Source organism: Leopardus geoffroyi, chromosome B2 (genome assembly GCF_018350155.1).
Source record: "Leopardus geoffroyi isolate Oge1 chromosome B2, O.geoffroyi_Oge1_pat1.0, whole genome shotgun sequence".
NCBI classification, from domain to species: Eukaryota; Metazoa; Chordata; class Mammalia; order Carnivora; family Felidae; genus Leopardus; species Leopardus geoffroyi.
The window spans coordinates 30,959,841-30,984,748 of record NC_059332.1 but is presented as its reverse complement, the minus strand read 5'-3'; the positions used below and the strand labels follow the sequence as shown (position 1 = coordinate 30,984,748).

The 24,908-nt window shown below is 54.4% G+C and overlaps 3 protein-coding genes across 7 annotated transcripts; 1 reads left to right on the top strand and 2 right to left on the bottom strand.

Moving 5' to 3' along the window:
* Positions 1-843: 843 nt before the first annotated feature.
* LOC123608167 (complement C4-A-like) lies at positions 844-16,004 on the bottom strand. Of its 2 annotated transcripts, XM_045497755.1 has the most exons (41): positions 15,868-16,003; positions 15,530-15,728; positions 14,862-15,063; positions 14,582-14,652; positions 14,413-14,501; positions 14,119-14,201; positions 13,841-13,937; positions 13,575-13,680; positions 13,342-13,474; positions 12,746-12,861; positions 12,464-12,640; positions 12,133-12,315; positions 11,817-12,002; positions 11,543-11,701; positions 11,140-11,266; positions 10,888-10,962; positions 10,412-10,609; positions 10,209-10,320; positions 10,047-10,117; positions 9,400-9,539; positions 9,075-9,284; positions 8,776-8,827; positions 8,570-8,659; positions 8,224-8,433; positions 7,969-8,044; positions 7,650-7,806; positions 7,432-7,548; positions 7,154-7,325; positions 6,723-6,955; positions 6,482-6,649; positions 6,049-6,108; positions 4,960-5,053; positions 4,694-4,880; positions 4,481-4,571; positions 4,270-4,344; positions 2,319-2,421; positions 2,069-2,158; positions 1,887-1,985; positions 1,703-1,786; positions 1,289-1,421; positions 844-1,125 (listed from the first exon to the last, which is right to left on the bottom strand). In XM_045497755.1, exons 1-41 carry the CDS (start codon positions 15,930-15,932, stop codon positions 984-986), a joined length of 5,232 nt encoding a protein of 1,743 aa, XP_045353711.1. In that variant the 5' UTR covers positions 15,933-16,003; the 3' UTR covers positions 844-983. The 2 variants fall into 2 exon arrangements, with proteins under 2 accessions (XP_045353711.1, XP_045353712.1); XM_045497756.1 differs by lacking the exon at positions 1,887-1,985 and having other exon boundaries at positions 15,868-16,004.
* Positions 16,005-16,569: 565 nt separating this feature from the next.
* On the bottom strand, positions 16,570-22,380 carry STK19 (serine/threonine kinase 19). Of its 2 annotated transcripts, XM_045497769.1 has the most exons (7): positions 22,270-22,380; positions 22,003-22,139; positions 18,773-18,868; positions 18,314-18,453; positions 17,403-17,500; positions 17,148-17,295; positions 16,570-17,002 (listed from the first exon to the last, which is right to left on the bottom strand). In XM_045497769.1, exons 1-7 carry the CDS (start codon positions 22,367-22,369, stop codon positions 16,957-16,959), a joined length of 765 nt encoding a protein of 254 aa, XP_045353725.1. In that variant the 5' UTR covers positions 22,370-22,380; the 3' UTR covers positions 16,570-16,956. The 2 variants fall into 2 exon arrangements, with proteins under 2 accessions (XP_045353725.1, XP_045353724.1); XM_045497768.1 differs by lacking the exon at positions 18,773-18,868.
* Positions 22,381-22,505: 125 nt separating this feature from the next.
* On the top strand, positions 22,506-24,908 carry DXO (decapping exoribonuclease). Of its 3 annotated transcripts, none has more exons than XM_045497766.1 (7): positions 22,506-22,894; positions 23,043-23,411; positions 23,582-23,817; positions 23,906-24,125; positions 24,243-24,378; positions 24,520-24,614; positions 24,697-24,908. In XM_045497766.1, the coding sequence occupies exons 2-7, from the start codon at positions 23,056-23,058 to the stop codon at positions 24,845-24,847; spliced, it is 1,194 nt and encodes a 397-aa protein (XP_045353722.1). In that variant the 5' UTR covers positions 22,506-22,894; positions 23,043-23,055; the 3' UTR covers positions 24,848-24,908. The 3 variants fall into 3 exon arrangements, with proteins under 3 accessions (XP_045353722.1, XP_045353720.1, XP_045353721.1); XM_045497764.1 differs by having other exon boundaries at positions 22,597-22,795; XM_045497765.1 differs by having other exon boundaries at positions 22,597-22,823.

Genomic DNA, 24,908 nt, shown 5'->3' with positions numbered 1-24,908 from the left:
CTTACATGTCACTTCCTCCGGGAAGCCTGTCCCTCTTCACTTCTCCCAGATCGGGTCAGATGCCCCAACTGTGTGCCACTTGGGACCATTCAGCTCCCGGGCATCACACACTTCACAGGGGATGGGGACCTGGCACAAGGAAGGTGTGGCAGGGAGTGAGAGGCCCACAAATTGCTGTTGGACGATTGAATGGCAGGCTGCTGAACAGACTCAGCTTCCATCAAAACTGATCTCGGCAAATTTCTCTAGAAGGATTTCTAGGTCAGCCCTGAAGACCCAAGGGGTGCCCCCACACAGGGGGCAGCTAGGCAGGCAGGTGAGAAGGGTTCATCCAGTAAAAGAGCAGTCTCCTTAGTGTACTGACATGCATAACACTGGGAAAGTTACCTAATGCCACTGGTAACAAGACCAAACATCAACAGGCTTTCAAGAGACCAGATGTCAGCCAAAAGCGGGAAACCCCAGAACTCCCAACTGCACAAGGGCAGAGCGGGAAACATGTGGCCAGACAGCCATTCATAAGGCAGAAGAGCTGAGGTGTTAAGCTGAGCACAAGCCCTGCGTGAGGCCACAGTGACTGGCTACAGCGGGACAGTGGAGCGCCCCCACAGGCACAGCAGAAGAGAGGCCTCGGTGTGGTGCTGGATCCTGTGCAGGCTGATAGGTCACAAGTCTACTCGGGGTGGTCCTATGATGGATTGAGCTTGCAGGGTGTCATCTGGGAGTGTTCAGGGAGTGCTGGATACCCCAAGGGTCATCCAGGCTCTGACAGCCTAAGACCATGCAAATCCTGGCCTGGGCCCCCCTGGAGGGGGGCACTGCAGTCAGTCCTGGAGACACACATTGACACTTTGCCGCCAAAGACCTTTATTGAGTCCCTGGTCCTTCCCAGGGACCATGTCCAGGGGTCCGGGCACAGCAACAATCCAGGCATCACCTTTCCCTGGCTCGGGCTCCTCCTGGGGGAGATGGGAGGGCAGCCCTTACACCTGGCACCCCTGAGAGCCATACACCTCAAGGAAGTCATTGAGCTGGGCGCAGCCTTCCCGATGGCGGGTGCTCCGGCACAGGCGTTCGGAGGGCATCTCCTCAACCCAGCTATTCGAGTCCAGCAGGTACTGGGGGCTGTAGGGGCAAAGGGACGGTCAGCAGGGGTGGGGAGGATAAGCTGGTGGGAGAGGAGAGCATGAAGCGCCTGGCTTCTGTGGGGGCAGGGTCTGGGTGCTGGGGATCTGTTCCCTCATGAGGTGTGAGGAGAGCAAGAGACAGAGGGGCCCGGAGAACTCACTCTCCCTTGAGGTCATAGGTAGCCCCGTCCAGACCCAGGATCAAATATTCTTTCCCAGGTTCCAAGTGAAGGCGGCAGGAGGCTCGAACCAGGAAGTTTCGGGTCTGACCAGCAGTGGCCTTGGTGTCCTTGGCTGAGGGGATAATGTGCATGAGGGTTGTCAGAGGAGAAGAGAAGGTACAGGACAAGCAGGGACCAGGGGCTATGCACGGACCCGTTCATTTTGCCCTCACTGTGCTTAATGGGGAGATACAACTGCTTTCCTATTTATGGACAAGCCCAGAGCTTCTAAGATGCTGAGGGGCTTTGAGCTCAGACTCTGAACTTGAGCTATTCCAAGCAGCCAGGCCGCAAACCCTGACCTCAGCTCCCTAGATCCCCCCAGCCCCACCCGCCCAACTATTCCCTTCATACTGAAGTGCAGGACTTGGCTGATTCTCGTCTCGAAGAGGCGAAAGGCAGCTCTGCCATCTTCTCGGAGGACCTTAACCTGGAAGCCTACAAGGGAGTTCAAGAGACGGGAGCACAGGTTTGTCCCACCTGAGGCCGAGAGGAGCAGGCCCAGGCAGAGAGGCCTTGGGCGCGAGGGAAGACTGACCGTACTGCACTCGGGGGTAGTAGCAGGCAAACTTCATTCTGTACCCGGCCTCTTCCTGCAGGCCCCGCTCCAGGGCACGACGCTGTCGAGGACACTTCCCTGGTGTCAGGGGGCCCAGATGAGACAGTGTAGGCCCCAGCCTCGCTGTCTTCCCACCCCCTGCCCCAGGCCCTGGCTCTCACCCTCAGCACACTGGCAGACGTCAGCAGAGCACAATGTGGACAAGAGTTTGCTCTTAGTGGGTGCCCCATAGAAGATAGAACATTTGTGCTCTGGAGAAGAGAGAGGGCAGTTAGAATGTAGGTCCCCCTCACTGCCTCCCCAGTCCCAAGGAGCCACAGGACACCCCTGCCACCCTGCATTGCCCCAGGTCCCAATGTCCCATATGGGGACACCTACTCCAAACCTCCCAAGTGTCTCCCAAGTCCTCACCGGGGTTGTAGTAATCATACAGGGTTGCACTGGCCGGCTGTACTAGCCCCACGGCCACCTCCTGCACAGCTCCAAAGCCCACGCACTCCCGGGAGGTGGGGACCTGGCACAGTGGGGAGAAGTGGTCAGGGGCGCACACCCTGGACCCTGAAGGCCACTGTGCTGCATATCCTTGACCTGTCTCTGGTACTCGTTGGTCTTATCTCCAGTGTCCATCACATTCTATTACCTCCCGGCTGCCAGAACTCTAAGAACTGCTCCCCAAGGTCTCTGCTGACCTCACTGCCAAACAGTGACCTCATTCCAGTCTCCAGTGCCCCTGGCCCCTTGGCAGAGTCCCACATAATGGACATATTCTGCACGAAACTCTCCAAGCTTAAGGTTAGTTTTTAAGGTTTTTAAGGTCATCCCTGGTTCTGACCTCGCCATTCCTGACCATCCCCCTTCTTCCTTCCCAGAGGCGCATTCCCTGGCCCTGGCTCCCCCTGTCCCCTGCACTTCCCTGAGGAGGTCTCAGCCTCTCCCTGGCTTTCACCAAACCCTTCCGGGCTGATGATTCCCACACTAAACATTCTGCCTCATTCTTGCATTAGGATTTTTGTGGGACCTATAAGTTCTCCAAATTCACTCTGCCTGCCCCCGAAGCCTACCCACCCTCCTGACAGCCTTGCTTCCTCACCGATGCAACTGGGCCCTCCTTTATCTGTCACCCTAATGGCAGCTGCTGTCACTCTCCCATGCTCCATGACGCTGCAGCTCACAGCTTAGACCCAGACTCCTCTCCTCACGCACACACTGGTCCAGTTCAGCCCCTACACTGCCCCTTTCCCTCTTGCGCTGGGCTGCCTAGGTCAACTCCTTGCCTAGAAATCTTCCTGGCTCCTCATCTTCGATGGTGTTCAACCAAACTCCTCTGCCTGGCTTCCCAGGCTAACAAGGTCTGTCTTCCCTGACCCACACACACCTGGCTAATGGTGTTACAGTATTGACACAGCTTTTTCACATTTTCCCCAAGAGATTACAGTTGATGTTCAAAAAACGCTTGAGGGCACTCAAAGGGTTAATAATTCTTTGTTTTAGCCAAATAATGGCACGAAAAGACAAAAACTCATCCAAGACCAGTATCACTTTATAAAAGAAAATACATTTTAATATCAAAAACAAACCCCAGGGGTGCTGGGGTAGCTCAGTCGGTTGCTTAACCGATTTTGGCTCAGGTCATGGTCTCGCTAGGGCTTAGAGATGACAGTGCGGAGCCTGCTTGGGATCCTCTCCTTTCTCTCTGCCCCTCCCTGGCTCTCGTGTGCACATGTGCATTCTCTCTCTCTCTCTCTCTCTGTCTCCCTCAAAAATAAATAAACTTTAGGGGCGCCAGGGTGGCTCAGTTAAGCATCCAACTTTGGTTCAGGTCATGATCTCGCAGTTCATGAGTTTGAGCCCCGCATCAGGCTCTGTGATGACAGCTTGGAGCCTGGAGCCTGCTTTGGATTCTGTGTCTCCCTCTCTCTCTCTCTCTGTTCCTCCCCTGCTTGCACTCTGTCTCTCTCTCAAAAATAAATAAAGGTTTAAAAAAATTAAAATAAATAAACAAACTTTAAAAAACAAAAACAAAACCAGAAAAAACTAGGAAGGTCAACAACAAAAAACAAAGGCAGCCCTCAAGTTGAACCAATTCAGCTTTATGAGCAGCTGACTCTCAAGTCCTTTCCTGCTGACTGGCACTGGCCCCCACGCCGCATTAGGGGCTCAGCCCCATCGCCTACAGGCAACGCAGACTCCCGGGCCTGCCCCTGACTCTGCTCTGGCACACTTTTGTCCTGTCTCCCTGCTCACATCCCAAGTTCTCTCTAAGAGCACTGGCTGCTCATACAGCTGTCTCCTGGGAAACTTCGTAACACATGCTCAGTAAATCTAGTGTGGTCTATTCCCTGCGTCACCTCTCCCTGCTCACCGAGTCAAAGTACAGCAGGACGTGGGGCCCCTCAGTCTCGAAATGACTCACGTATTGGTCAGAGAGGGAGGTCAGCTGTGGGGAAGGAGAGATGGTCACAGGGAGGTGGCCCCGGGCCCTGTACAAGACAGGGCTCAGCAGCTGGAATGGCTTCAGGGATGGAGCAGGGCTCCAGAGGGCACAAGGGGTCCCTCTGGGCAGGTGACCGCACCTTCTCCAGGTCAGCACGCAGGGCACTGAATCCACTCAGCAGGGTGATATCAGCAATGGCCATGCCCGAGAGCCCCACCTTGTCTTTCCGCCTGCAGAGACATGTCCAGGTCCCACTTGCACTGGGTTGCAGATGCCCAGCCCCAGCCTCGGTCCTGCTTCGGTCTCCCAGCCCAGCAGTTCCCCCATGTCAGGTGCAGCCCCCAGCACCCACCAGATGCACACGGTGTACTGCACTCTGGACTCCTGTTCATCAGCCACCTTGGGTGCCTCCCGCCGCCGGCGGCTCCGCCGTCTCTCAAATAGCTGCAGGGGTGTCACGGTCTGGGAACCGGTGTCTGGATCATCCTTAGCTGGGAGCTCCTCATACACATAGTCCTCATAGTCCTCATTTGCTTCCACTGCACAGGGATGGCATTGTGGCTTGGCCCCTGTCACCAGCCCCCTGAGGGCCCCACAGCCTCCAACCCCAACACTCACTTGTGTATTCGACATGGCCCATGACCGTAACTTCAATCTGAAGATCCTCACAGGTTGTGTTCTTCATGTCCAGGACATTGTAGGTACGAAGGATCTGGCTCGACAAGGAGTGAGAACAGAGGACATTTGGGGCCCAGGCCTTTCTCCAGAGCCACAGCTGGGGCATCTCCTGGGCTGAGGGATTCCAGGCCTTCAGCCCCTCTCACCCCTCCTGACCAGTCCATAAACATGGGAGGCCCGGGAATTGGGTTAGCTGGTGGGTCATGGGGAGCAGGGACCAGTACTCAGGGGCAAGCACTCTACACGGTGCACAGAGGAGGCTGGGATGGAAAGCTCAGGAAAGGCTTCTGGCCAAAGCTTGAAGGAGAAGAATGAATGTGTCGCTTGGGGAAAAAGCAGCGTAAGGACACTGAAAGCGAGGAGAACTATGTAGATGAGTGGTTTTGTCTGACCGGGGAGGTGGGCAGGGGTTCGATCGTGTATGTGGAAGAGTCTGACTTTTCTCCAGGGCTAATCTGACTAGTGTTGTCAGGAGGTTGATCTCATGGCAGTGTGGACAATGGATCAGAGGGGTAAGATATGGGGGTAGGGAGAAGTTCCCAAATCATCTTAGCAGAGTCCAGGAAACAAGTGACAAGAGCCCAGGGTGGCAGGGGAGCAGAGGAGGAATTACTGGGACATAAGGAAGTGCTGGGACGGGGACACTTAAGATGGCCTCCAGAGTGGCGGCTGGGCTCTTGTGGGGAAGGGGCTCTCTCAGCCAGATGAGGGGGCACAGGAGGAAGAAGGGGTTTGGGACGTGCCATGTCTGAGGTGCTGTGGGACACATGGGCCTGTGACTCAGGGGAGCAGCCTGGGTTGAGGTGCTGCGTGTGTGCACCGTCAGCACTAAAGGGTAAAAGGAAATAGCAGGTGCCCAGAGAAGGTAGAGACCAGAGTGAGGGAAAATGCCCAGGAAAGAGCAGGGGGGCCACCAACCCTGTGGTGTCTCCCTCCTTCCCCAACCATGAGCTCTGCCCTCAGGCCTCCCACTCAAGACCACAGCCCCTCCCTGTTGGGCCCTAGGCATCCAGTGCTGCTGGCTCTCACCTTCAAGGTTCCTTTGCTGTTTCCTCCTATCTTCACGTTAATCTTGCTGCCCAAGGAAAACTTGCAGGAACAGAAAAGGGAAAGGATGTCAGAAAGGCACAAGAGGGCACAACGTTGCTCCAATTTACTTCCTCCCTGAAAACCACCTCTTCTCTTCCACCTCACACTCTCACACACCTTCATGTACACTGTCTCACCTCAGCCTCCTAAAAACGCTGTTTGGTACCCTCTGCATTTATTAATTTTGAGGTGGGGAAAATGAAGCTCGGAGGTTATGTGACTTTCTCCAGGTCACACTGCAAGTCTTACCACGAGGATATCAGCAAGAGAGGCCATGGGGATTCCACAAGGGGGGAGGTGGGCTGGGGATGGCTTCTGGCCTGGCCGCAGTAGGCCCAGGTGTCATGGCAAGCCAGGTGAGGGAGTGGCTCACCTCCAGCTCCTCCTCTAGGCCCTGAACTTGGTGGTTGTTCAGCTGCAGCTCATGGGACTTGAACCCATTGCGGCCTATGGAGCTGAGAGTCACATTGAGCCCCCTCTCTTCCATGGTGTGGGAAGCAATCCAGTATGCAGACAGAGCATCCAAGGCCATCACCGTGTCCTGGGGAGGTGAACCAGGACTCAGGTACTTGGTCTCAGGGCCACCTACCCCAGAGCCCCAGGGAAGCCCCTACCTGGGTGCTGCGGAATCCCCCTTGGAAGCTGCCCTGGTGAGTAAGCCAGGCTGCAGCATGGTCGGCCGTCTCTGACTTGCCCTCCTGTAGCAGCAGGTGGAGCAGGCTGTAGGCTGTGGTTTCAATCCACAGGGCTGGGGCCTGGGGCAGGGGGTCTGCCGGGCTGTGAGGAGCCAGGGTGGGTGGGACGACATTGCTCTGAGAACCAGTGACTGAGCCCCAGTACACATTATCTGGAAGTGAAGGGAGATCCACAGGTGAATGGGGGCCAGGTCCTTGTTGCCTGGCCCTGTGACGCTCTCTGTGTCGGGCTCTCCGGATTCTACCCCAATTATCTTGCTTATGCTTTCATTCCCTCTTGAGGTGTTCATTCAATTTCTCCCTTTGGGCACACTCAGGGGTCCCTGGCTCATTGCCAAAACTTGACTCACCTCCAGTCTTCTGGGCCATGGCCATGAGATTGTTGTGGGCAACACGCCGCAAGTCCTCGGGAGCCTTGGTGAGAGTCAGGGCGTAGGCAGTGATGGCAGCTGCATGGGCCCCCAGGATCCCAGCGCTTGCTCTCTCTCCCAAGAAAGTATTTGCTTTTGAGATGGAGGTTTGCTAGGAGAAAGTGGGAAGGCAGGTCACAGAGCTGGACACCTGGGTTCCTGAAGAGAAAGGGAGAGAGCTGGGGAACAGGAAAGGGCAGACCCCTAGGTGCTCTTACCACTTTCTGCTTCAGCTGCTCTGCATTGTCGTCCTGGAAGACGGCCAGCCCATGCTGAAGGGCGATGACCACAAAGGCCGTGAGTGCTACAGTCTCATCATCTCCCACCAAGCCCCCCTAGTTGAAGGGGGTAGAAAAGGAGATGTCAACTAGGAGCAGGGAGGGGCAAGGAGAGTCCTCCCACCTAGGCTCCTCTGTCCAAACTCCCAGCCCCGAACCTGCATGGCCCTGTGTATGACCGGGTGGGGGTCCTGGAATGAACCGTCAGCCTGCTGCTGGGACAGCAGCCACCTGGCCGTCTCCTGCAGCTTTTCAGGTGAGCCGCCCACCTGCTCCTGAGCCAAACTCAGTACCTTCAGCACAAAAGCCGTGAGCCTAAAGGGGAGGAAGGGATAGTGGGGAATAGTGACTGGTCCCTGTAGGGGACACATCCCCATTCCCTCAGACACCTGGTTATTCACCCTCCCAGGGTACCTGGCTCTGCCCCCACCAGCCCCAGCCCCTCTCTGAGACCCAGAAACATTCTCCCAACCTCACCAGGTGCTGCTGTCCCGTTGTATCCAAGCCCCATAGGAGCCATCTGTCTTCCGAAACTGCTGGATCCGCATGTAGCCTTGGAGAGGAGAGGCAGCTGCTGAGGCGACACTCACTCTCCCACTGTATGTGCCCGAGGCCACACTCCCCATTCCCACCAGGTGCCTCCCTTCTTCTCCCCTCTAGCCACTTGGGTTGCCCCTCTTCCTTTAACTGCCCTCTCTCAGCCCCATGCCTGCTTGCCCCTGTGCCCAGAACCTTTCTGGATCAGATCCACAGCATGGTCCTTGGTCTCGGGGGGCAGTGTGCTCCACTGCTCTGTTTTGTCCAGGTAGCGGGAAGCGGCCAGTGTTGGAGCCAAGAGGATCATGGTTTGTTCCCCGCAGCCAGTGGGAACTCTCAGGAGGGAGGCAAGGCCTCCTGGCGACAAGGCCCCTTTAGAGCCCAAAGTGTCCAATGGATCTGAGGCTATAGGGGAGGTGGAGGGTTAAGGATCAGAGAGCAGGTCTGGGAACCCATTGGGATCATGGGATCAAACAGGGGTCTGTGGGTTTCACATGAATCTGAGGATGCTCCCGGGAAGAGACTGGAGGACAGCTCCCACCTGTAACCCTGACAAAGCTGCTGAAATCTCCATCAGGAATGATATTGGGATCAGAGTTGCCAGGAATCTCCAAGGTCCGGCCTCGGTGGTCTGTGGAGATGGGGGAAGTTGGCAGTCTGTTTTGCTGCCCATACCGCCCCCCACCCCGCCCCCACCACCTACAACCCCATTAAGACACTAATGGCTGGAGGCAGGGGGCTGCTCACCCAGGGGATTGAGTTCATAGACCATCTCCTCCGTGTGGATGGCCCCTTCCTTCTGTCTCAGGGAAAACATAGCTGTGAGAGGTCACATAGTACCACAGCCTGCCCTTCCCAGGGCATACTCCCCAGGACTTAGAGTTTGAACTTCAGGGACAGAGTTGAATCAGAATCGTAGAAGATGTAAACAGACCAAGGCATTGGGTTTGGGTGTTGGGTCTCTGGCCTGGCCAGCAGAGAGGGCGCAGGGGTGTGGGGGTATAAATCTGGGAGCCTGGGGACCTGGATTCAGGTGCTCCACTCACCTGAATTTGTAGAACCTTAGACACTGCATCCCCCACAGGGAACTCCAAGGACCCTCGAGCCACCACCTTCAGGGACACAGCAGCAGCTGCCATGGGCACCACAGAGAAGCCAACAGGCCGGGCAGAGCTCGCAGGTACCAGTACACTCTGGGCCAGCCCTCCCCCTCCAGCCAGGCACAGCCCCTCCACTGGGGTCACATGGACGCTCACCTGGGTGCAGGAAGACAGGGATGGCCAGAGCCTCAGCCCAGTTAGGCTCCTCACCCTTCACCTGCCCCAGCTCCCACCCACTCCCCTGTGTGCTCAGGCTCCTGCAAGGCCTCACGGTCAGATTTTTATCCAGGTAGTTGTAGAGGACAGGTCGCAGCTCAAGCTGCTCAAAGCGGCGGACAGAGAGGGGCAGGCGGAGGTGCAGGTGGAATTCACGGAACACTCGGAGCTGGGCCGGTGTAGCCACACACAGGCCTGAAGGACAAGGCAGGGAGGGATGGAAGAGGGGGCAGAGACCAGAGGCAGGGGGCACCATGGCCGCAGGGCCCCAGGCAGGAGGGGCAGGGGATGACCCAGATCTGCCCCCACCTGCCGCCACATTCTAGCCTCCCAGCCCCAGTGCATGCCAACACAGACTTCTCCAGCATTCTGCCCGGAGTCCTATACTAAGAGCAAAGGGCTGGGGCGCCTGGGTGGCGCAGTCGGCTAAGCGGCCGACTTCAGCCAGGTCACGATCTCGCGGTCCGTGAGTTCGAGCCCTGCGTCGGGCTCTGGGCTGATGGCTCAGAGCCTGGAGCCTGTTTCCGATTCTGTGTCTCCCTCTCTCTCTGCCCCTCCCCCGTTCATGCTCTGTCTCTCTCTGTCCCAAAAATAAATAAACGTTGAAAAAAAAAAAAAAAAAAAAAGAGCAAAGGGCTAAGTGGGGAGCCTAGGCTGGAGGGAGACAGAAGCAGGCCTGAGGTCCAGGCAGGGCAATCTCACCTGTGCTTGCAGACAAGCTCACACCATGGATCTCCCATGTGGTCAGAGAGTCAGGAAGCACCTGTGACAATCTGTGGTGGGAAAGGAGAGAAGCCCTGTCACACCCTAGGCTGGCTGCAAACACAGCGCAGAGATAAGGCCAGGCCCACCGCACCCCCTCACTGGTAGAAGCGGTCCACTGTTTCCACTCTCCAGAGCCAGTTCTCTGGGAAGAAGCTACGCACAGCAATGTCATCTTCATCGATCAGGTCCTCCTCCTGCAGGGCCTCTAGGGCTAGGGAACCACAGTGGAGGGGAATGAGGAGGGGACCATTCTGCCCTTCCAGGTGCTCCTTCCTGTCCCCCAGCCCCACCCAGAGCCTCACCTCGGGCAAGGCCCCCCTGGCTCCTGGACTGGGACTTCTTGCGCAGGCTCTCCGCAAACTGGCAGCAGGACAGGAAGGGCTCCTGGCAGCCTGGCTGCCTCACACGAGCCGCCCGCTGCTCACAGGAGCGTATCATGGGCAACCGTGTCAGCCCATCCTGGCAGCAGCGCCTGGCTTCCTGGGAAGCATACTCGCCCACTGCAGGGCCAGGTGAGGGTAAACGTGGGGGAACCAAAAGGAGATACATCCCATTCCCCACCCTGACCTCCAGATACACGAGGACTCACCCTGAGAGATCAGGAACTCAAACGAGGCCAGTGGAGAGGGCCTCCGTCCACATTCAACCCCAGAACTCAGGTCTCTGGCCCCAAATACCATATACAGGCTCACTTAGTAGCAGAGCAGCCAAGAGGCAGAACCCCCTCACCCTGACCCTTGGGCCCAAGTGGAGAGCTACATAGGCACCCACAACTCACGCTTCTCATGAATCGCCTTTTGGAAGTTCACGTTTCTCTTTTTCCGGGTTTTCTTCTCCTTCGGACAGCTCATACCTGGTAGAAAGCAGAAGTGCAGCCAAGAGTAGGGTGTATGGCCTCTCACCTCCCCTCCCTGCCCCCTTTCACTGGCCCAGCCCATCCTGCCAATCCTCTTCCCATTTTACACCCTCAGACCCCTCCTCCTTCCTGATTTCCCTACCACCCAACTCCCCCTTCCTCCTCTGTTCTCACTCTTTCTGACTGAGGTCAATACGTCTCCATCAGAAAAGGCCAGACCAGCGGCCTCAAACACCTGACGGGCATTGTCCCCACCTCCAGGACCACAGCCAAGGTCATAGCTGTTCATAACTTCGAAGACCTGGCAAGAAAAGGCCGGGATGTTGCAGACAAGTTGAGGGGCCAGATTGGCGCTCGGCTTCAGGTGAGAAGGCAGGGTACGAGCAACCGTGAAAGACATACAGAGAGTAGGGAAATAGAGACCACAAGGGGCTGGGCTTGAGGGAAGACTGGGGGTAGTCCGTGGGGAGCTTGAGTGAGATCTAGGGGCTGGGCCCAGGGCTCAGGGCTCAGGACAGCAGGAGAATGAGCCACAGAGAGGAGGGAAAGCTGGGGAGAACAGAGGGTCTTGACAAACCTTGCCCATGTTGAGGGGTTTGTGGGACCTCCCACCCACAGCATACAAAGCCATGTCCACAGCTCCCAGTGCCACCAGGGCTGGAGAATCTGTTTGCAACTGGAGCTTTACAGGCTCCCCAGGATGATACGTCTTGCTGCTGTCCACATTCAGCTCCAGCTGGCAGAGGCAGGAGGTAGGGGGCAGTCAGAGTGGGGAGAGCTTCTTCATTCCCTCTTCTTTCTCTCTTAACCCCCTAACACACAGACACACCACCTCTCCCAATGCCAGTTACCTTGCCCTCACAGGCCCCGGCCTGGACGTCCACTCGAAGGGAGTTGGCCACTGGGATGCCCCCATGATAGTAGAAGGCCACAAGGTAGAAGGAGGGTACCAAGTGATGGTCCACAAACACAGAGACTGAGGTCAGTTCCCCTCTGGGCTCTCGATTCACAGACACGATCCGGCCCCGGGATAGGATCTGGGTCAAGAATTGTTTCCTCTTCACTGCACATCCCCAATCCTGAAACCATTCCCTCCAACCCCAAGGGTTCTTTCCTGCCTAAGATCCTCCCTGCACCCCCCCCCTCGACAACCCAGCTTATGCACACCATGTAGTAGTAATGAGAGAAGCTGTCCCCACTGATGCCCACAGCTTGCAGATTCAGGTTGAGAGTGTCCCCGACACGAGGGGGTCGAGGATCTGGCCGCACAATGGACAGGAATGGGGAGCCTGAGCGTGGGGCTCTCACAGCAAACCTGCCTATGGCTGGATGAGGGGAGCCTGCAGACACCTGGAAAGAAGAGCAGAGCAGGCATAGGGTCAGTGGCAAGGACCCGGTACCCAGCTCCTTCCCCCAGCCTGGGACATGGATTCTTAGAAAGCCAGCCAGCCAGCCTTTATTTCCTTCTGCTACCCTGTCTCACGAGTGGGAGTCCTACCAAGAGCCGCACTTCTGAGATGGTCGGAGAGGTAGCAATGGGAATAATGACTTGGCCGCTCCCATCTGTGTTTCGTTCAAAGTCCTGGATTCTAGAAGCAGATCCAGAAGACAACGTGGCAGAAACTTTGACAGGAACACCAGAAGCTGGGGAGCCAGACATGTCTCGGACCAGGGCCTAGGTGAGTGAGGGTGGGACAGGCAAAGGAGAGTGGTCAGTGAGGCCGTGTGCCCTCCTGGCAACATCCCCTCCCCCGACTCATCCTCCCCTTCCAGATGAAACCTGCAGCAGAAAGGGGGCCCCAGGCACGAGGTGTCGCTTAGTCTTGCTAAGATCCAAGGAGAAGGGAGATGACACAAAACGCCAAGATGTGAGCTCTGCTTCCTCCATCTCTCCCCCTGCAAGACAGAGGTGGAAGACAGAAAGCCATAGCCAAGGAGAGAGAAACAGGAGAGCAAGGGGGAACACAGCTCAAGTGTTTCCTGCCCACCAGACGGTGAACCCCTTAGGGCACAGGTCATCTTATATTCATCTCTGTTTGCAGAAGCCAACACAGGACCCAGCACACAGATAGTGTTACTATATGTCTGCTGGCTGGCTGGAGGGATGGATGGAGGGAGGGAGGGAAAGAGGGAGGGAGGGAGGGAGGGAAGGAAGGAAGTATGGAAGGATGAGTGAAAAAAGAGGGGGGGGAAGACATCTTCTCCCAAAACCACCCAGAAACACAGCTGGGGAGAGACAGTCTCCTGGATCTTCCCTGGCTTCGCGTATAAGACAAGGGTAAGAGGAACAGAGGATGGTGTCGATGCTGGAGAACAGAGGGTCAGCTCAGAGGTCAGAGGCAAGGGTCTGGGATCATAATCAGGGAAACCTCTCACCTGGAGACTCAATGATGGCAGCTGCAACATAGAGGCGCAGCCCTGGGAGGTCAGCAACATTAACCTTAAGCTTCTCAAGGGCACCCTGAACCTCAGCCTTTGAGAGGGAAATATGGCACTGGCCATCTACCAGCTGGGGCAAAGAAGAAAACAGGGTATGGGTGCGATTTGTCTCCCACTTCACCTCCCCCACACCCTCCTCACCTTCCCCACACCCCCACCCTCCTTCCTACCTTGGTCTGACTCTCCAGCCCCCGAAGGAAAGTCTTATCACCATCCTCACCCAGGAGCCCGAAGCGCACATATGCCACCCCTTGCACTGGCTTCCCATAGATGTACCTGCCACCACAGAGAGATCAAGAAGTTAGGTCTAGGAAATAAGGGCAATGTCCGAGGTGGGGAGGGGGGCACGCTGAGGCAAAGGGGAGGCAGGGCTTCACAGTTCCTTCATACTGAGTGGCGAGCCGTGGGTGCCCCACGTGGGGGATGGGAGAGTTACCTGGCCTGGACGTCTAATTGGATTTCATCAAGAAAGCCAGGCGTTGTCAGGATGTAGGGCTTTCCGGGAACAATCTTCACCTCAAAGTTGGGAAGGACTGACCCGGGGTGAAGGGGTGGCAGGTCAGACTCTAGCGAAAGGACCCTTCAAAGACGTCCCTCCCCTCAGGGCTATGGTACCCATACCTCCCTGCTCCTGCCCTGCCCCCACCACCTCTCCTTCTATCCATATATCCTTTAGGAAAGGAGCTGCCTGTCCCTCGTGTCTCCAGCTCTTACCATACTTCTTCACCTCAAACTGGGTGCTGCTGTTAGATTCTCGGCCGTCTGAGAACCGGGCTGAGATCTTCCATGTCCCTGTCCTACAAGTGGGAGAGGGACTCAGCCCACTTGTGCAAGAGGCACACAGACAGCCAGAGGCCTGGCTCCCGGGAGGAGGACTGACTGGCAGGGGGCGGGGGGGACCCGAACTGGGGGATGTGGGGGAGAACTCGAGGTCTGACTGGGCACTGGAGGGGGACAGCCAAGGGAAATAGGAATGGGAGGGGCCATCTCCAGGTCAGGGGAGCTCACTCTGAGATATCAGGAATCACAAAGTCATCCTGGAAGAGGGAGGAGGGAGTGTACACTTCCTTCTTCCGCACAAGGAGGCCATGAGAGTTCTGCAATGGGAGAAGTGGTTATGAGAGGGAGGTCAGATTAGCAGCCCTGCTGAACAGAAGGTCAGAGGTCAGGGTCTCACCTCTACTGTAACCGTAAGAGTGTCAGTGGATGGGCGCATGTTCTGATCCAGAGCAAAGACTCGGTACCGAACTAGGAGAGGAAGGCAAGAGGTGAGCAGGAATCCATTTGCAAAGGGTGGGTCCGGCCCCCATTGCTTCCAGGGATTGAGGGGAAGGACAACAAATATTTGCTAAGCAGCCTTCCTGTGCGGCATGATCAGGCTATCTCACTTACAGGGTGTCAAACGTGTCTTGAGCAGACTGGGTGACAAAGGTAGAGGCCCTGGGGCTCAGACTCACCCCGCTGGCCAGGGTTATAAACGGGCTGGTCAGTCTGCAGAAAGAGATGCCCTCGGCGAGAGGAGAAACGCAGGTTGACACCCTGAATGTCTGTATTTCTGGACAGATAATTCTTCAGCCACGGTGACTTGGCCACTAGCTGGACCTCAGGGCCACCAAGGAGGAGGTGGAGGCCACAGCTTTCTGCATCTTTCAGGGAGACCTGTCAGGAGACGGAGAGGGAGCAGATCACAGAGCAGAAGGAAAAAGCCAGAGTCCGAGACAGAAACAGGAAAGGCAACAGTGTGGAGATGGGGGGAGAAGAGGAGGGGAGGGAGGCTAGTGAGAAGGCAAAAGCACTTATAAGACAGAGGCGGGGACATCTGGGTGGCTCCGTGGGTTAAGCCTCAGACTTCGGCTCAGGTCATGATCTTGAGGTTCGTGGGCTTGAGCCCCAAGTCGGGCTCTGTGCTTACAGCTCAGAACCAGGAGCCTGCTTGGGATTCTGTGTCTCCCTCTCTCTCTCTGCTCCTCCCCCACTTGTGCTCTCTCTCTCTCTCTCTCTCCCTCTCTCTCTCTCAAAAATAAATAAGTAAATGTTAAAAAAAGAAGAAGAAGAAGACAGAAGGGAACAGGGTGACAGGGTGGGAAGTGCTAAGAAGCAGTAGAAGGGAGTGGAGTCCAGTTACCTGGAGGCTAAGGAGCACAAAGTCTTTTTCTGAGCTGAGGGTGAAGTCCACCTGTGGGGAGCAGAGTGCTTTCAAGTCGGATGGGTTTCTCAGGAACACTGATCCTGTCACTACCTGTCCCCGGGGAGCATCCTGGAGCTGTAGCCCCACTGATAGAGGAACCCCCAGGTGAACCACAGAAGGAGAAAACAGGAGCAACCTAGGGAGAACAGGAAGGGGTCAGCATTCAGTGACACTCGGGCCCCTCCACCCCTCACTCCACAATTAGGTCCCCCACGCCTGCTCTCCCATCACCAGCCCTGTCCCGCTCAAGCACTACAGTGTTCTTCCTCCAGGACCTGGGCTTCTGCAGAGACAAGGCGAAGAAGTTGGACATCCAGATCAGCCCCCAGAGGAGCCTCATGGCTGGAAGATCCAAGAGAGATGAGACCCGTCTGTCTGCCTGCTCCTTTCTAGTCAGCCCAGAGCTTGGAGCAGATTTGACTCTGGACCTTGCTCCTCCCCTGGCCAAACTCAGCTGGGAAACCATGTGACAGGCAAGAAATGCAACTGGCCCTAGGCCCAGTATTTGGAGGGGGTAGGGCACACACCCCGGGCACCTGGGTCTCTGAGAGAATCTGAGGAAATCCTGGCTTGGAGTTACATATTGTCCTTCCCTGTTAACCCCTCTCACCCCAGAGCCCTGGGCAGCCCCCCTACTGCATGTATCTGCGTACATGTGTATATAGAGATGGTCCAGTAGGCATGGGCAGAGTAGAGACCAATGTGGCTCAGCACAAGGGGGCACAAGACACTTCTCTCATACCACAACCCCCACAAAACCTGAATGACACCAGGCCTTTGCTTTGTGTAGGCCTTAACAGAAATTCTGTGGTTTAGGAGATCGGGCATACCTTCACCATCCTACAGGGAGAACCGACCTTAATGTACTTATTTCTCTGAACAATGAGGCAAAGCTCAGGCCCAAATTTGGCTTGAACTCTACCCCCAAACAAGGCGCCCAAATATACATCACATTAAACAAAAGACATCCAAGAAACAGCATAGGCAGAGAAGTACTTTATTTGCAGTGTTAACCCAACATGTAAGAAAAGAGAACTCTGCCCTCCCTTATCAGGCTCCCCAGAAATTCCATTTTCCTATCCCAAGAGAGTAACAGCAATACTTTGCTGCATAAAAGGCAACAGCCATGGCCTTGGCATGGTTTCTGGCTCCACTTCCACAGAAGGGCAGAGAACCATTGCCCAAACCCCACCACTGGGTCAGAGCCCAGGTAAATAGCAGCAGTCACATCTGACCCTTTGTGCAGATGCAAACTCAACACCCATCCTGGCTCCCAAGGTGACCCTGTCTCAGGCACCACTGGACAGTACTCCTGGATCCCTCTCATCCCACTCCAGGGAGGTATGCAATGATGAGCAGAATCCTCACGTCTCTGGCAGGCGGAGGAGAGTTCCAGAAGTGGTGGAGACACTGTAAAAGAAAAGACAGGGCTGGAACCAGATACTCAGGCCAACAGTCTGGGGAAAACTCAGAACTTGGTCTGGGCTGGTCCCAGAAGGGAATCCGACCTTGGGCCATTGCTCTGTCATCTACCAGAAGCTGGGGGTAGACTCACCAGTCCACCAGCTGGGCCCCAATGAGATCATGCACGTGGTAGGTGAGGCCAAGTCGCACCGCTGCAGGCGCCCGCCGGCCCAAGAGCTCTGATAGGAGTAGCTCTCTGTACTTGGCCTTCCGGACCATGCCGAGGACAGCCTGGCGCCCTGGAGAAGTGGCAGAGGAGAGGGGAAAGGTGAGTAAGGCTTGGGTCCTGAGGAGCCACTGAAAGCTGTTCTTGAGGGACTGAGGGCTTGAGCTGCGAATGGAATACCTTTAACAAAATATTTGATGAATCTCCCAGCTCCAGGCACAGCTAGCCACCAACTCCCAGCATCTCGGACAGTGAGGACTCCAGCATTCACCAGCTGCCTAAGAAGGGTGGGAAGCCAGGAGGAGGCCTCAGCTATGAAAACCATCTCCCTGCCCACTGATGTTTGGACACTAAGTCTCCACAAAAACGTGGGCAACCCTGCGAGGGGACTAGATAACAGAAGCCCACTCTGGAGTGCTCCTCTGCCCACACCCTGCCGTTCAGTGCCCCGTGCCCTTGCCTCCACTCCCCTTACCTGGATTGCCCCCCCCCCCCGACTTTCTTCTTCTGTATTACTTGTTCACTAAAGCAGCTTCTCCTCGCAGAAGCCCTCCTTGACCACATGCCCTGACACACTCTCAGTCCAACCCCCGGGGAGAAATGAGGGCCTTTCTTCTGTGCTCCTGCCCCTGCCTACACATGCCTCAACACGGCTCCATCTTGCTAAAAGGTTTATAAAATGCTTTCACATGTACCATGGGTTGCAAAATAGGGAGCCTGAGCCAGATAAGGCCCCCTGAAATGGTATTTTTACTTCACCCTTGCCCGGTCATTGTTTTTTAATGTGAAAGCTTTAGGGGCATCTAAGCTCCTACCATTTCTTCATTCTCTTAGTTTCAGCAAGATCCACAATAGGCATTTATGGTGCCTGCCAGGCCTCTAAATCATTGGATTAGCCACCCAGATTGTCTGAATTTTAGTTCAAGGCCCCAGGTAGGATAGGCCTCCTCTCTTGGGGGAGTACAAATTTAGGGCATTATACTAAAAATAAGAGTCCTTTTTTTGGGAGGTGCACCAGAAGGAGAAGGATGGGATCAGAGGGAGGCAGAGAAATGTCAGATGCCTGATTCTGTTGATGCCCCAAGTCTCACGTGATCTCTGGGTCCCTGAAGCCGAAGGTCTGTGTCATTTGGTCCTGCTGGAAGCTAAGATCCCCACAGGCTGGAAGCACTGAAGCCAGAAACTTCTGCACTGCCCCAGCATATGGTCGGCCATCACAGGCCTTGAGGACCTGGAACCAGAGATGGGAGATGTGGTGTGGCTCCACCCTCGGCCACGGACCTCCACCTCCAGGACATTACTCTTCCTGTTTTCTCTTTCGCTCATCTTTCTACTTCTCATACTTTTCCTCCTTTTCCTCTCCTTCATATTACCAGAACGCTGTGCCCTCTCTGTGAGATGTGGAGTAGAATTGTCTCTTTTTCTTTTTATTTCCACTCTCCAATTTCCCTGCCTACCCCCCACACCCATCTCTCTCTCTCTCTCTCTCTCTCTCTCTCTCTCTCTCTCTCTCACACACACACACACACACACACAACAGTTACACGCACTCTGGTCCTGTAGTCCTCAGTGAAGATAATTCCATGAGCGTCCAAGTCAAAGCCTAGCTGGATGATTCTGATCTCCCCCTGCTCTTGAAGCTCCTTCTGTCTCCAGAGAGATAGGAGTAAAAAGAAGGGTATCAGGGTAAGATACTCTGTTATACTCTGGGCACTTTTGGGTGGGGAGATTTTATTGCCAATACTGGGGAGTTTTTCTCTAAGCAAAGGACAAAGTATGGGGAGAGAATCAGGTAGATTATTAAATAGTCTTTTCAAATCAGTTACCCACCTTCCCATCCACCCACCTCATCCGTTGCCTATCAAACAATCAATACATATTTTCTAAGACCAATCATATGCCAGACACTAAAATAAAATAGTGATTAAGACATAGGCCCTGTCTTCAAGGAATTAACAGTCTAGATGTGGGGTGAGGGAAGGTGGGAAAGTAGGGAAAATATTTGAAGAGATAATAGCAAACCCATAATCGCATAAGTATGTTAATCTACCTTTCATAAACTCATAAACAGACAAAATAATCAGTACAGAAATAACTTTCATTAATGCCTTCAGTTACTAAGAAATTGATAATTAAAGAAAACATATTCTCTTCAAATATACATAGAATATTTAGCAAAACTGACCACATAGCATAAGGCAAGTCTCAATAAAATTCAAATGACTGAAATCATATTGTGTATGTTCTCTGGCCACAATACCATTTGTGTCAGAAATCAGTAACAACAAGGTAATATGAAAATGCTTCAAATTATGGCATACATTTATAATTAACTCTTGGTCAAAGAAAAAAATCACAAAAGAAGTTAAAACATATTTTAAGCTGAATAATAACTAAAATATCTGCCCAAACTATATACATCTGCATGTACTTAAGATAAACTACAACCTGACAAGCATATACTAGAAAGGAGGAGATGATGAAACTAATGGGGGGAAAAAAGTAAAATAAACCAACAGTAGAGGGGACACATTCATAAAATAGAACGCATATGAGAGAGCAACAAAGCTAAACATTAATTCATTGAAAGATTATTAAAACTGGTAAGCCACGGGTGAGACTGATCAAGAAAATGGGGGAAGGAACTAGAAAAAGCACAGATAGTCAATAAAAAGAATGAGAAAAGGGTAATCACTACACATCCAATAGTCAATAAAATGAACTTTACACCAATAAATTTGAAAATTCAGATCATAAATTAAATTCCTATAAACATAAAACTTTTTTCCCTAGAACAGAAAAAAAGGGACATATTTATAAAATAGAAATCTATGAAATTAACTGTAGCTATGTGAAACTGAGAAGAATCTCAAAAGTATTCATCTAATAAGATATAAATACATACATACAATAGGATTTTGTTTAGATCAAGATCCAAAATGAATAAAACTGAGCTATGTTGTTTACAGGTAAACACATAGGTGGTATATAGAAAATCCAAGGAACAATTATCACATCAGTCAGGATCACAGTTACCTCCCAGGGACAAAAGTCATGTTGACTGGAGAGTGACGTATGTGGATATTGGCTGTGTTCTGTAGTCTGCCCTGGGTGGTGGTTAAATGGGTATCTGCTTTATAAACATTCTGTAAAGTGTGTGTGTTTATATTTTCCTTTGTGCAACTTTTAAAGCTTTTTTAAAATTTAGGCTAACATCAGTAAATTAAAAAGAACAAATACTCTATAAGGAGTGGTTCCATCTAACTCACTTCCTCATGAAACTGGAGCTAGTCTCCATCTTCCTTTTCTTTCCTCTTTTCCTCCTGACAGGTTGCCATTAATCTTCCGCCTGCTAAATCCAATGGACAGACTTTGGATATTATTTTACTTGATCTCTTTACCAACCATTGCCTTAAACCACAGGTTCTAACACTGCCAACTACTCCACCTCCTTGAAAAATCTATTTGCTTTCTCAATAGGCCTATTCCTGGGTTCCTCCTACCTCTAGCAATTCCTTCTCAGCCTCTTCCACCAAATCCTCTTCCTCTGCTTTCCCCTTACATCACTAAGAATCACATGGGACAGTAATTCAAAAATGTAGGTTCCCAGGTCCTACCTCAAGAGATTTTAATCGGTTAGCCTTAGGTGAGTCCCAAGAACTTGTATTTTTGAATAAGCAGCCCAGTTAATTTTTTTTTTTTTTTTTAATAGTAGGTGATTCTGATACAGGTAAAACTCAGGACGTACTTTGAGAAACACTGCCTTAAATGTGGGTATCTCTCAGCTTTATAGATTTGGCCCTTTCACTCTACACTTGAGGTCCTTAATCTTGGACTCCAGAGGATCTGTGAAACAACCCCCCTGCCCCGACAAAAACCGCACATACACCTTGTAGGTATGGGGCATATATGCATTTTTCTAGAGAGAAAGAGCCATAGCTTTCATTATCTTTTAAAGTTTATAAAAAGGTTAAAAGTTACCCCTCTACTCACTCTTCCTACCCAATCTCACCCACATCCACAGACTGAACCACTGCTCACATCTCAATGACTTCAATTCTACAGCACTGGCCCAGAATTCCCTCCAGTCCCTCATATCCAACACACTTGCCTTTGGATGTTCCCCATGCACGTCCAACTCCTACAAAATCAAACATGTCATCTGCCCCAACAACTCAGCGTCCTCCTACTCTGTTCACTCACCACTCATGTCTGTCATCGAGAAAACCTGAGTTATCCCTGACTCCTCTTCCCACTGTCCACATCCCTCACCTCCACCCATCCTCGCCCTCCCTACTACACTTCCCTAATTTAGAACTTCACCAGTTCTCTGTCGCATTGTCTTCCGAGCCCATCTCCCTGCCTCATCTCACTTCCCCCAATCCACACAACACCCGTTCCTTCTGCTGGTTAACATTCTCTCCTAGCTCCTCGCCTTCGGTGTAAGGCAGAAACAACACTGATGCACAAGGTCTGCCGCAATCTGACGTCTGCCTGCATTCCCAGCGCTGTAAAGCTCCAACTATGCCCGGTGACTCAGTTTCCCCAAGAGATTAGTTCTTCCACTTCCACGATGTGGCATGCTCTCTGCTGCCGGCGGGTCTTTTAACAGGGTCTGTGACATTTTCCTAGGCCCCGTAGTGCCCGGCCTGGAGAGACCTGACGCCTGCAGAACCGCAGAGCGGCTGGCTGACCGCCCGGGTGTCTGAGTGTTGGGGGCCCTCGGGAGCGCGCTCGAGGCAGGGAAGCGACTTCCGTCCGTCGCTCCGACGCCCCTCACCAGCTGCCGGTCGGCCGCCGTCCGGTCGGGCACAAGGCTGTACACCTGGCTCCTCAGCGCGATGGGCGGCAGCGCGTCCTCGAACAGGCCGCGCGGGAACAGCTGCACCAGCTGGGCGACGGCCGCGCGCGCGGACCCTAGGCGGAGAGAGCCGGTCACCGAGACGGGAAGGGGGGCGGGGGGCGCGGCGCTCCCGTCAAGCGAGCCGGCGGGCGAGGCGGCTCCCAGAGGGGCCCTTCCGCCTCGGCCCAGGGTTGCCACGCCTACCTGACTCGCCCCTGAGGGGGTCCGCCTCAGCCTGCCCCTGTTCCCGCCGCCTCTTCAGCCCAAAGGAGTCCGGGACCAGGCGATGTCTCTTCCGGCTCATATCCCGGGGTCTCAGGTTGCCAGGGAAGAGATCGGTGTTGAGGGAAGAGGACGCGAAGACGGCGTCTTCCGGCGCAGAGCAGTGACGTCGGGCTCCCTGGAGACCAGCCGGCCGGGTGGAAGGACTACGTGGGACGAGGAAGGTGTCAACTCGCCGTCTCGGCCCAGCCAGGAGGAGGCCCGCCGCACGCCTGCTCGGATTGGCTTCCTCCGCTGGCACTCCGGGACGGGAACGCGTGGGCGGCGCGGCTGGCTGCGGGCGGCCGGCTCGTGGTCCGCCTCCCCGGGTGAAGCGCACCCCCTGCCCGCCCCCGAGGGGTCTGCCCGTCCCTGTCGCCGACTGATTGCGTCTAGGAGTGCGGAAACCACCCTTGCATACCTCCCCGACTTCTGGACACACCTGCCGTGACGTCTTAGCTCCACAGAGGTAGAGGTCCAGGTTGGCGAGCTCTGAGGTAACCAGATCCTCGATCTGAAGCCCAGGCAGCCTTCCTCAGCTGAGTTTGGGGCATCTGGAGGTGGGGGTGTAAGTCAAGGGAAAAGGTGGGATGTGCACCTAGCCTTGGTTCTGTTTCAGGACCAGAGCCTGGCCATCCGGAGGCCAGCTTAGTCCTGAACCAGAGTCCCCCTTTTCCGGGCCTCCTTTGTAAAAGGGTAACTTCCCAACCCCCCAGTTCTCAGGACCTCATGGATCGCAGAGGGACCAAGAGAAGAGGGGAAAACATAGAGGTAGCTGAGCCTCGGAACAAACTCTCCGGCCCAGCACCCTCAATGCCCACAGACCCCGCCCTGTACTCTGGGCCCTTCCCTTTCTACCGGCGCCCTTCCGAACTGGGCTGCTTCTCCCTGGATGCACAACGCCAGTACCATGGAGATGCTCAAGCCTTGCGCTACTACAGCCCACCCCCTACCAATGGTCAAGGCCCCAACTTTGACCTCAGAGACGGATACCCTGATCGATACCAGCCCAGGGACGAGGAGATCCGAGAGGGGCTGGATCACCTGCTACGTTGGCTCCTGGATCACCGAGGCCAGCTGGAGGGGTGAGCAAAGCATAGCACACAAGTAGATCTAGAGACCTGCACCTACCCTCTAAAATTAGGAGAGTGAAAACTGGAGTTCAGTCTTTGGAAAGAATTTAGGATATTCTTTGGGGAAGTCGTCTGAGTTAACGCTTGTGTCAGACCTTCAGCTTCTAACTCCTCCCTCTCAGGGGTCCAGGCTGGCTGGCAGGGGCCATAGTGACATGGCGAGGGCACCTGACAAAATTGCTGACGACACCGTATGAGCGGCAGGAGGGCTGGCAGCTGGCGGCCTCCCGCTTCCAGGGGACACTGTACCTGAGTGAGGTAGAGACGCCGGCAGCTCGGGCCCAGAGGCTTGCCCGGCCACCCCTCCTCCGAGAGCTGATGTACATGGGGTACAAGTTTGAGCAATACATGTGCGCAGGTGAGAGTTGCCCCTGCTCTGTAGCCCCCTCCCCCTTCCCCAGAGACTGAAAGCCCCCACCCCTGTTGCTGCTTTTCTCCTTGTGCAGACAAACCTGGAAGCTCCCCGGACCCCTCTGGGGAGGTTAACACCAATGTGGCCTTCTGCTCTGTGCTACGCAGCCGCCTGGGAAACCACCCTCTGCTCTTCTCAGGGGAGGTAGACTGTATAGACCCTCAGGCCCCATCCACACAGCCCCCCACCTGCTATGTGGAGCTCAAGACCTCCAAAGAGATGCACAGCCCTGGCCAATGGAGGAGCTTCTACAGGTTCAGGATCGGGGTGGGCAGGGTGAGAACCTAGAACAGACAGCTGGAAATTGGACTTGGGGGAAGAGGCTGGACGGTGGAGGAAGGGTCCTACTGACCCCTTGCCTTTCCTGACAGACACAAGCTTCTGAAATGGTGGGCTCAGTCATTCCTTCTGGGCATCCCAAATGTCGTTGCTGGCTTCCGTAACCCAGAGGGTTTCATCTGTTCCCTCAAGACCTTTCCTACTATGGAGATGTTCGAGTATGTCAGGGTAAGGCAGTGGTGTTACAGCTCCCACCTATACCCCCACACCAAGACCACAGGTCCAGTGTCCCGGGTCACAGTCCATCTTGCCCCTTCTCTGGCCTCACCTTCACTGCCTGTGTTCTGCCTCCTCCTCGGCCCTCTGCAGAATGACCGTGATGGCTGGAATCCCTCCGTGTGCATGAACTTCTGTGCCGCCTTCCTTAGCTTTGCCCAGAACACAGTTGTCCAGGACGACCCCAGGTGAGGCATTCATCTGTCCCTGCCCTCTGGGTCCTAGAAGTTTGCCTCCAGTCCTCAACTTGTGACTCCATGTGCCCCCTAGGCTCGTCTATCTCTTCTCGTGGGAGCCTGGCAGCCCAGTCACAGTGTCAAAACATCAAGATGCACCCTATGCCTTCCTGCCCACGTGGTATGTGGAAGCCGTGACACAAGACCTCCCATCACCCCCCAAGACGCCTTCCCCCAAGAACTGAGATTTCAGAGGGGCTGGTCCTGTCTCCGTGTGCACAGATAAAAGCCTATTTCTAGGTGGTT

Excerpts from the sequence above, each read along its gene's own strand:
- STK19 (XM_045497769.1), bottom strand. The coding sequence starts at position 22,369 with ATGAGCCGGAAGAGACATCGCCTGGTCCCGGACTCCTTTGGGCTGAAG. Across the intron at positions 22,140-22,269 it reads CCCCCTCAGGGGCGAGTCAG|GGTCCGCGCGCGCGGCCGTC; the intron begins GTAGGCGTGGCA and ends CTCTCCGCCTAG. Across the intron at positions 17,003-17,147 it reads GGGGCCCAGCTGGTGGACTG|TGTCTCCACCACTTCTGGAA; the intron begins GTGAGTCTACCC and ends TTTCTTTTACAG.
- LOC123608167 (XM_045497755.1), bottom strand. The coding sequence starts at position 15,932 with ATGAGGCTCCTCTGGGGGCTGATCTGGATGTCCAACTTCTTCGCCTTG. Across the intron at positions 5,054-6,048 it reads ACAGCAAAGGAACCTTGAAG|ATCCTTCGTACCTACAATGT; the intron begins GTGAGAGCCAGC and ends TTGTCGAGCCAG. Across the intron at positions 1,126-1,288 it reads ACCTATGACCTCAAGGGAGA|CCCCCAGTACCTGCTGGACT; the intron begins GTGAGTTCTCCG and ends TTGCCCCTACAG.
- DXO (XM_045497766.1), top strand. The coding sequence starts at position 23,056 with ATGGATCGCAGAGGGACCAAGAGAAGAGGGGAAAACATAGAGGTAGCT. Across the intron at positions 23,818-23,905 it reads TGAGCAATACATGTGCGCAG|ACAAACCTGGAAGCTCCCCG; the intron begins GTGAGAGTTGCC and ends CTCCTTGTGCAG. Across the intron at positions 24,615-24,696 it reads GTTGTCCAGGACGACCCCAG|GCTCGTCTATCTCTTCTCGT; the intron begins GTGAGGCATTCA and ends TGTGCCCCCTAG.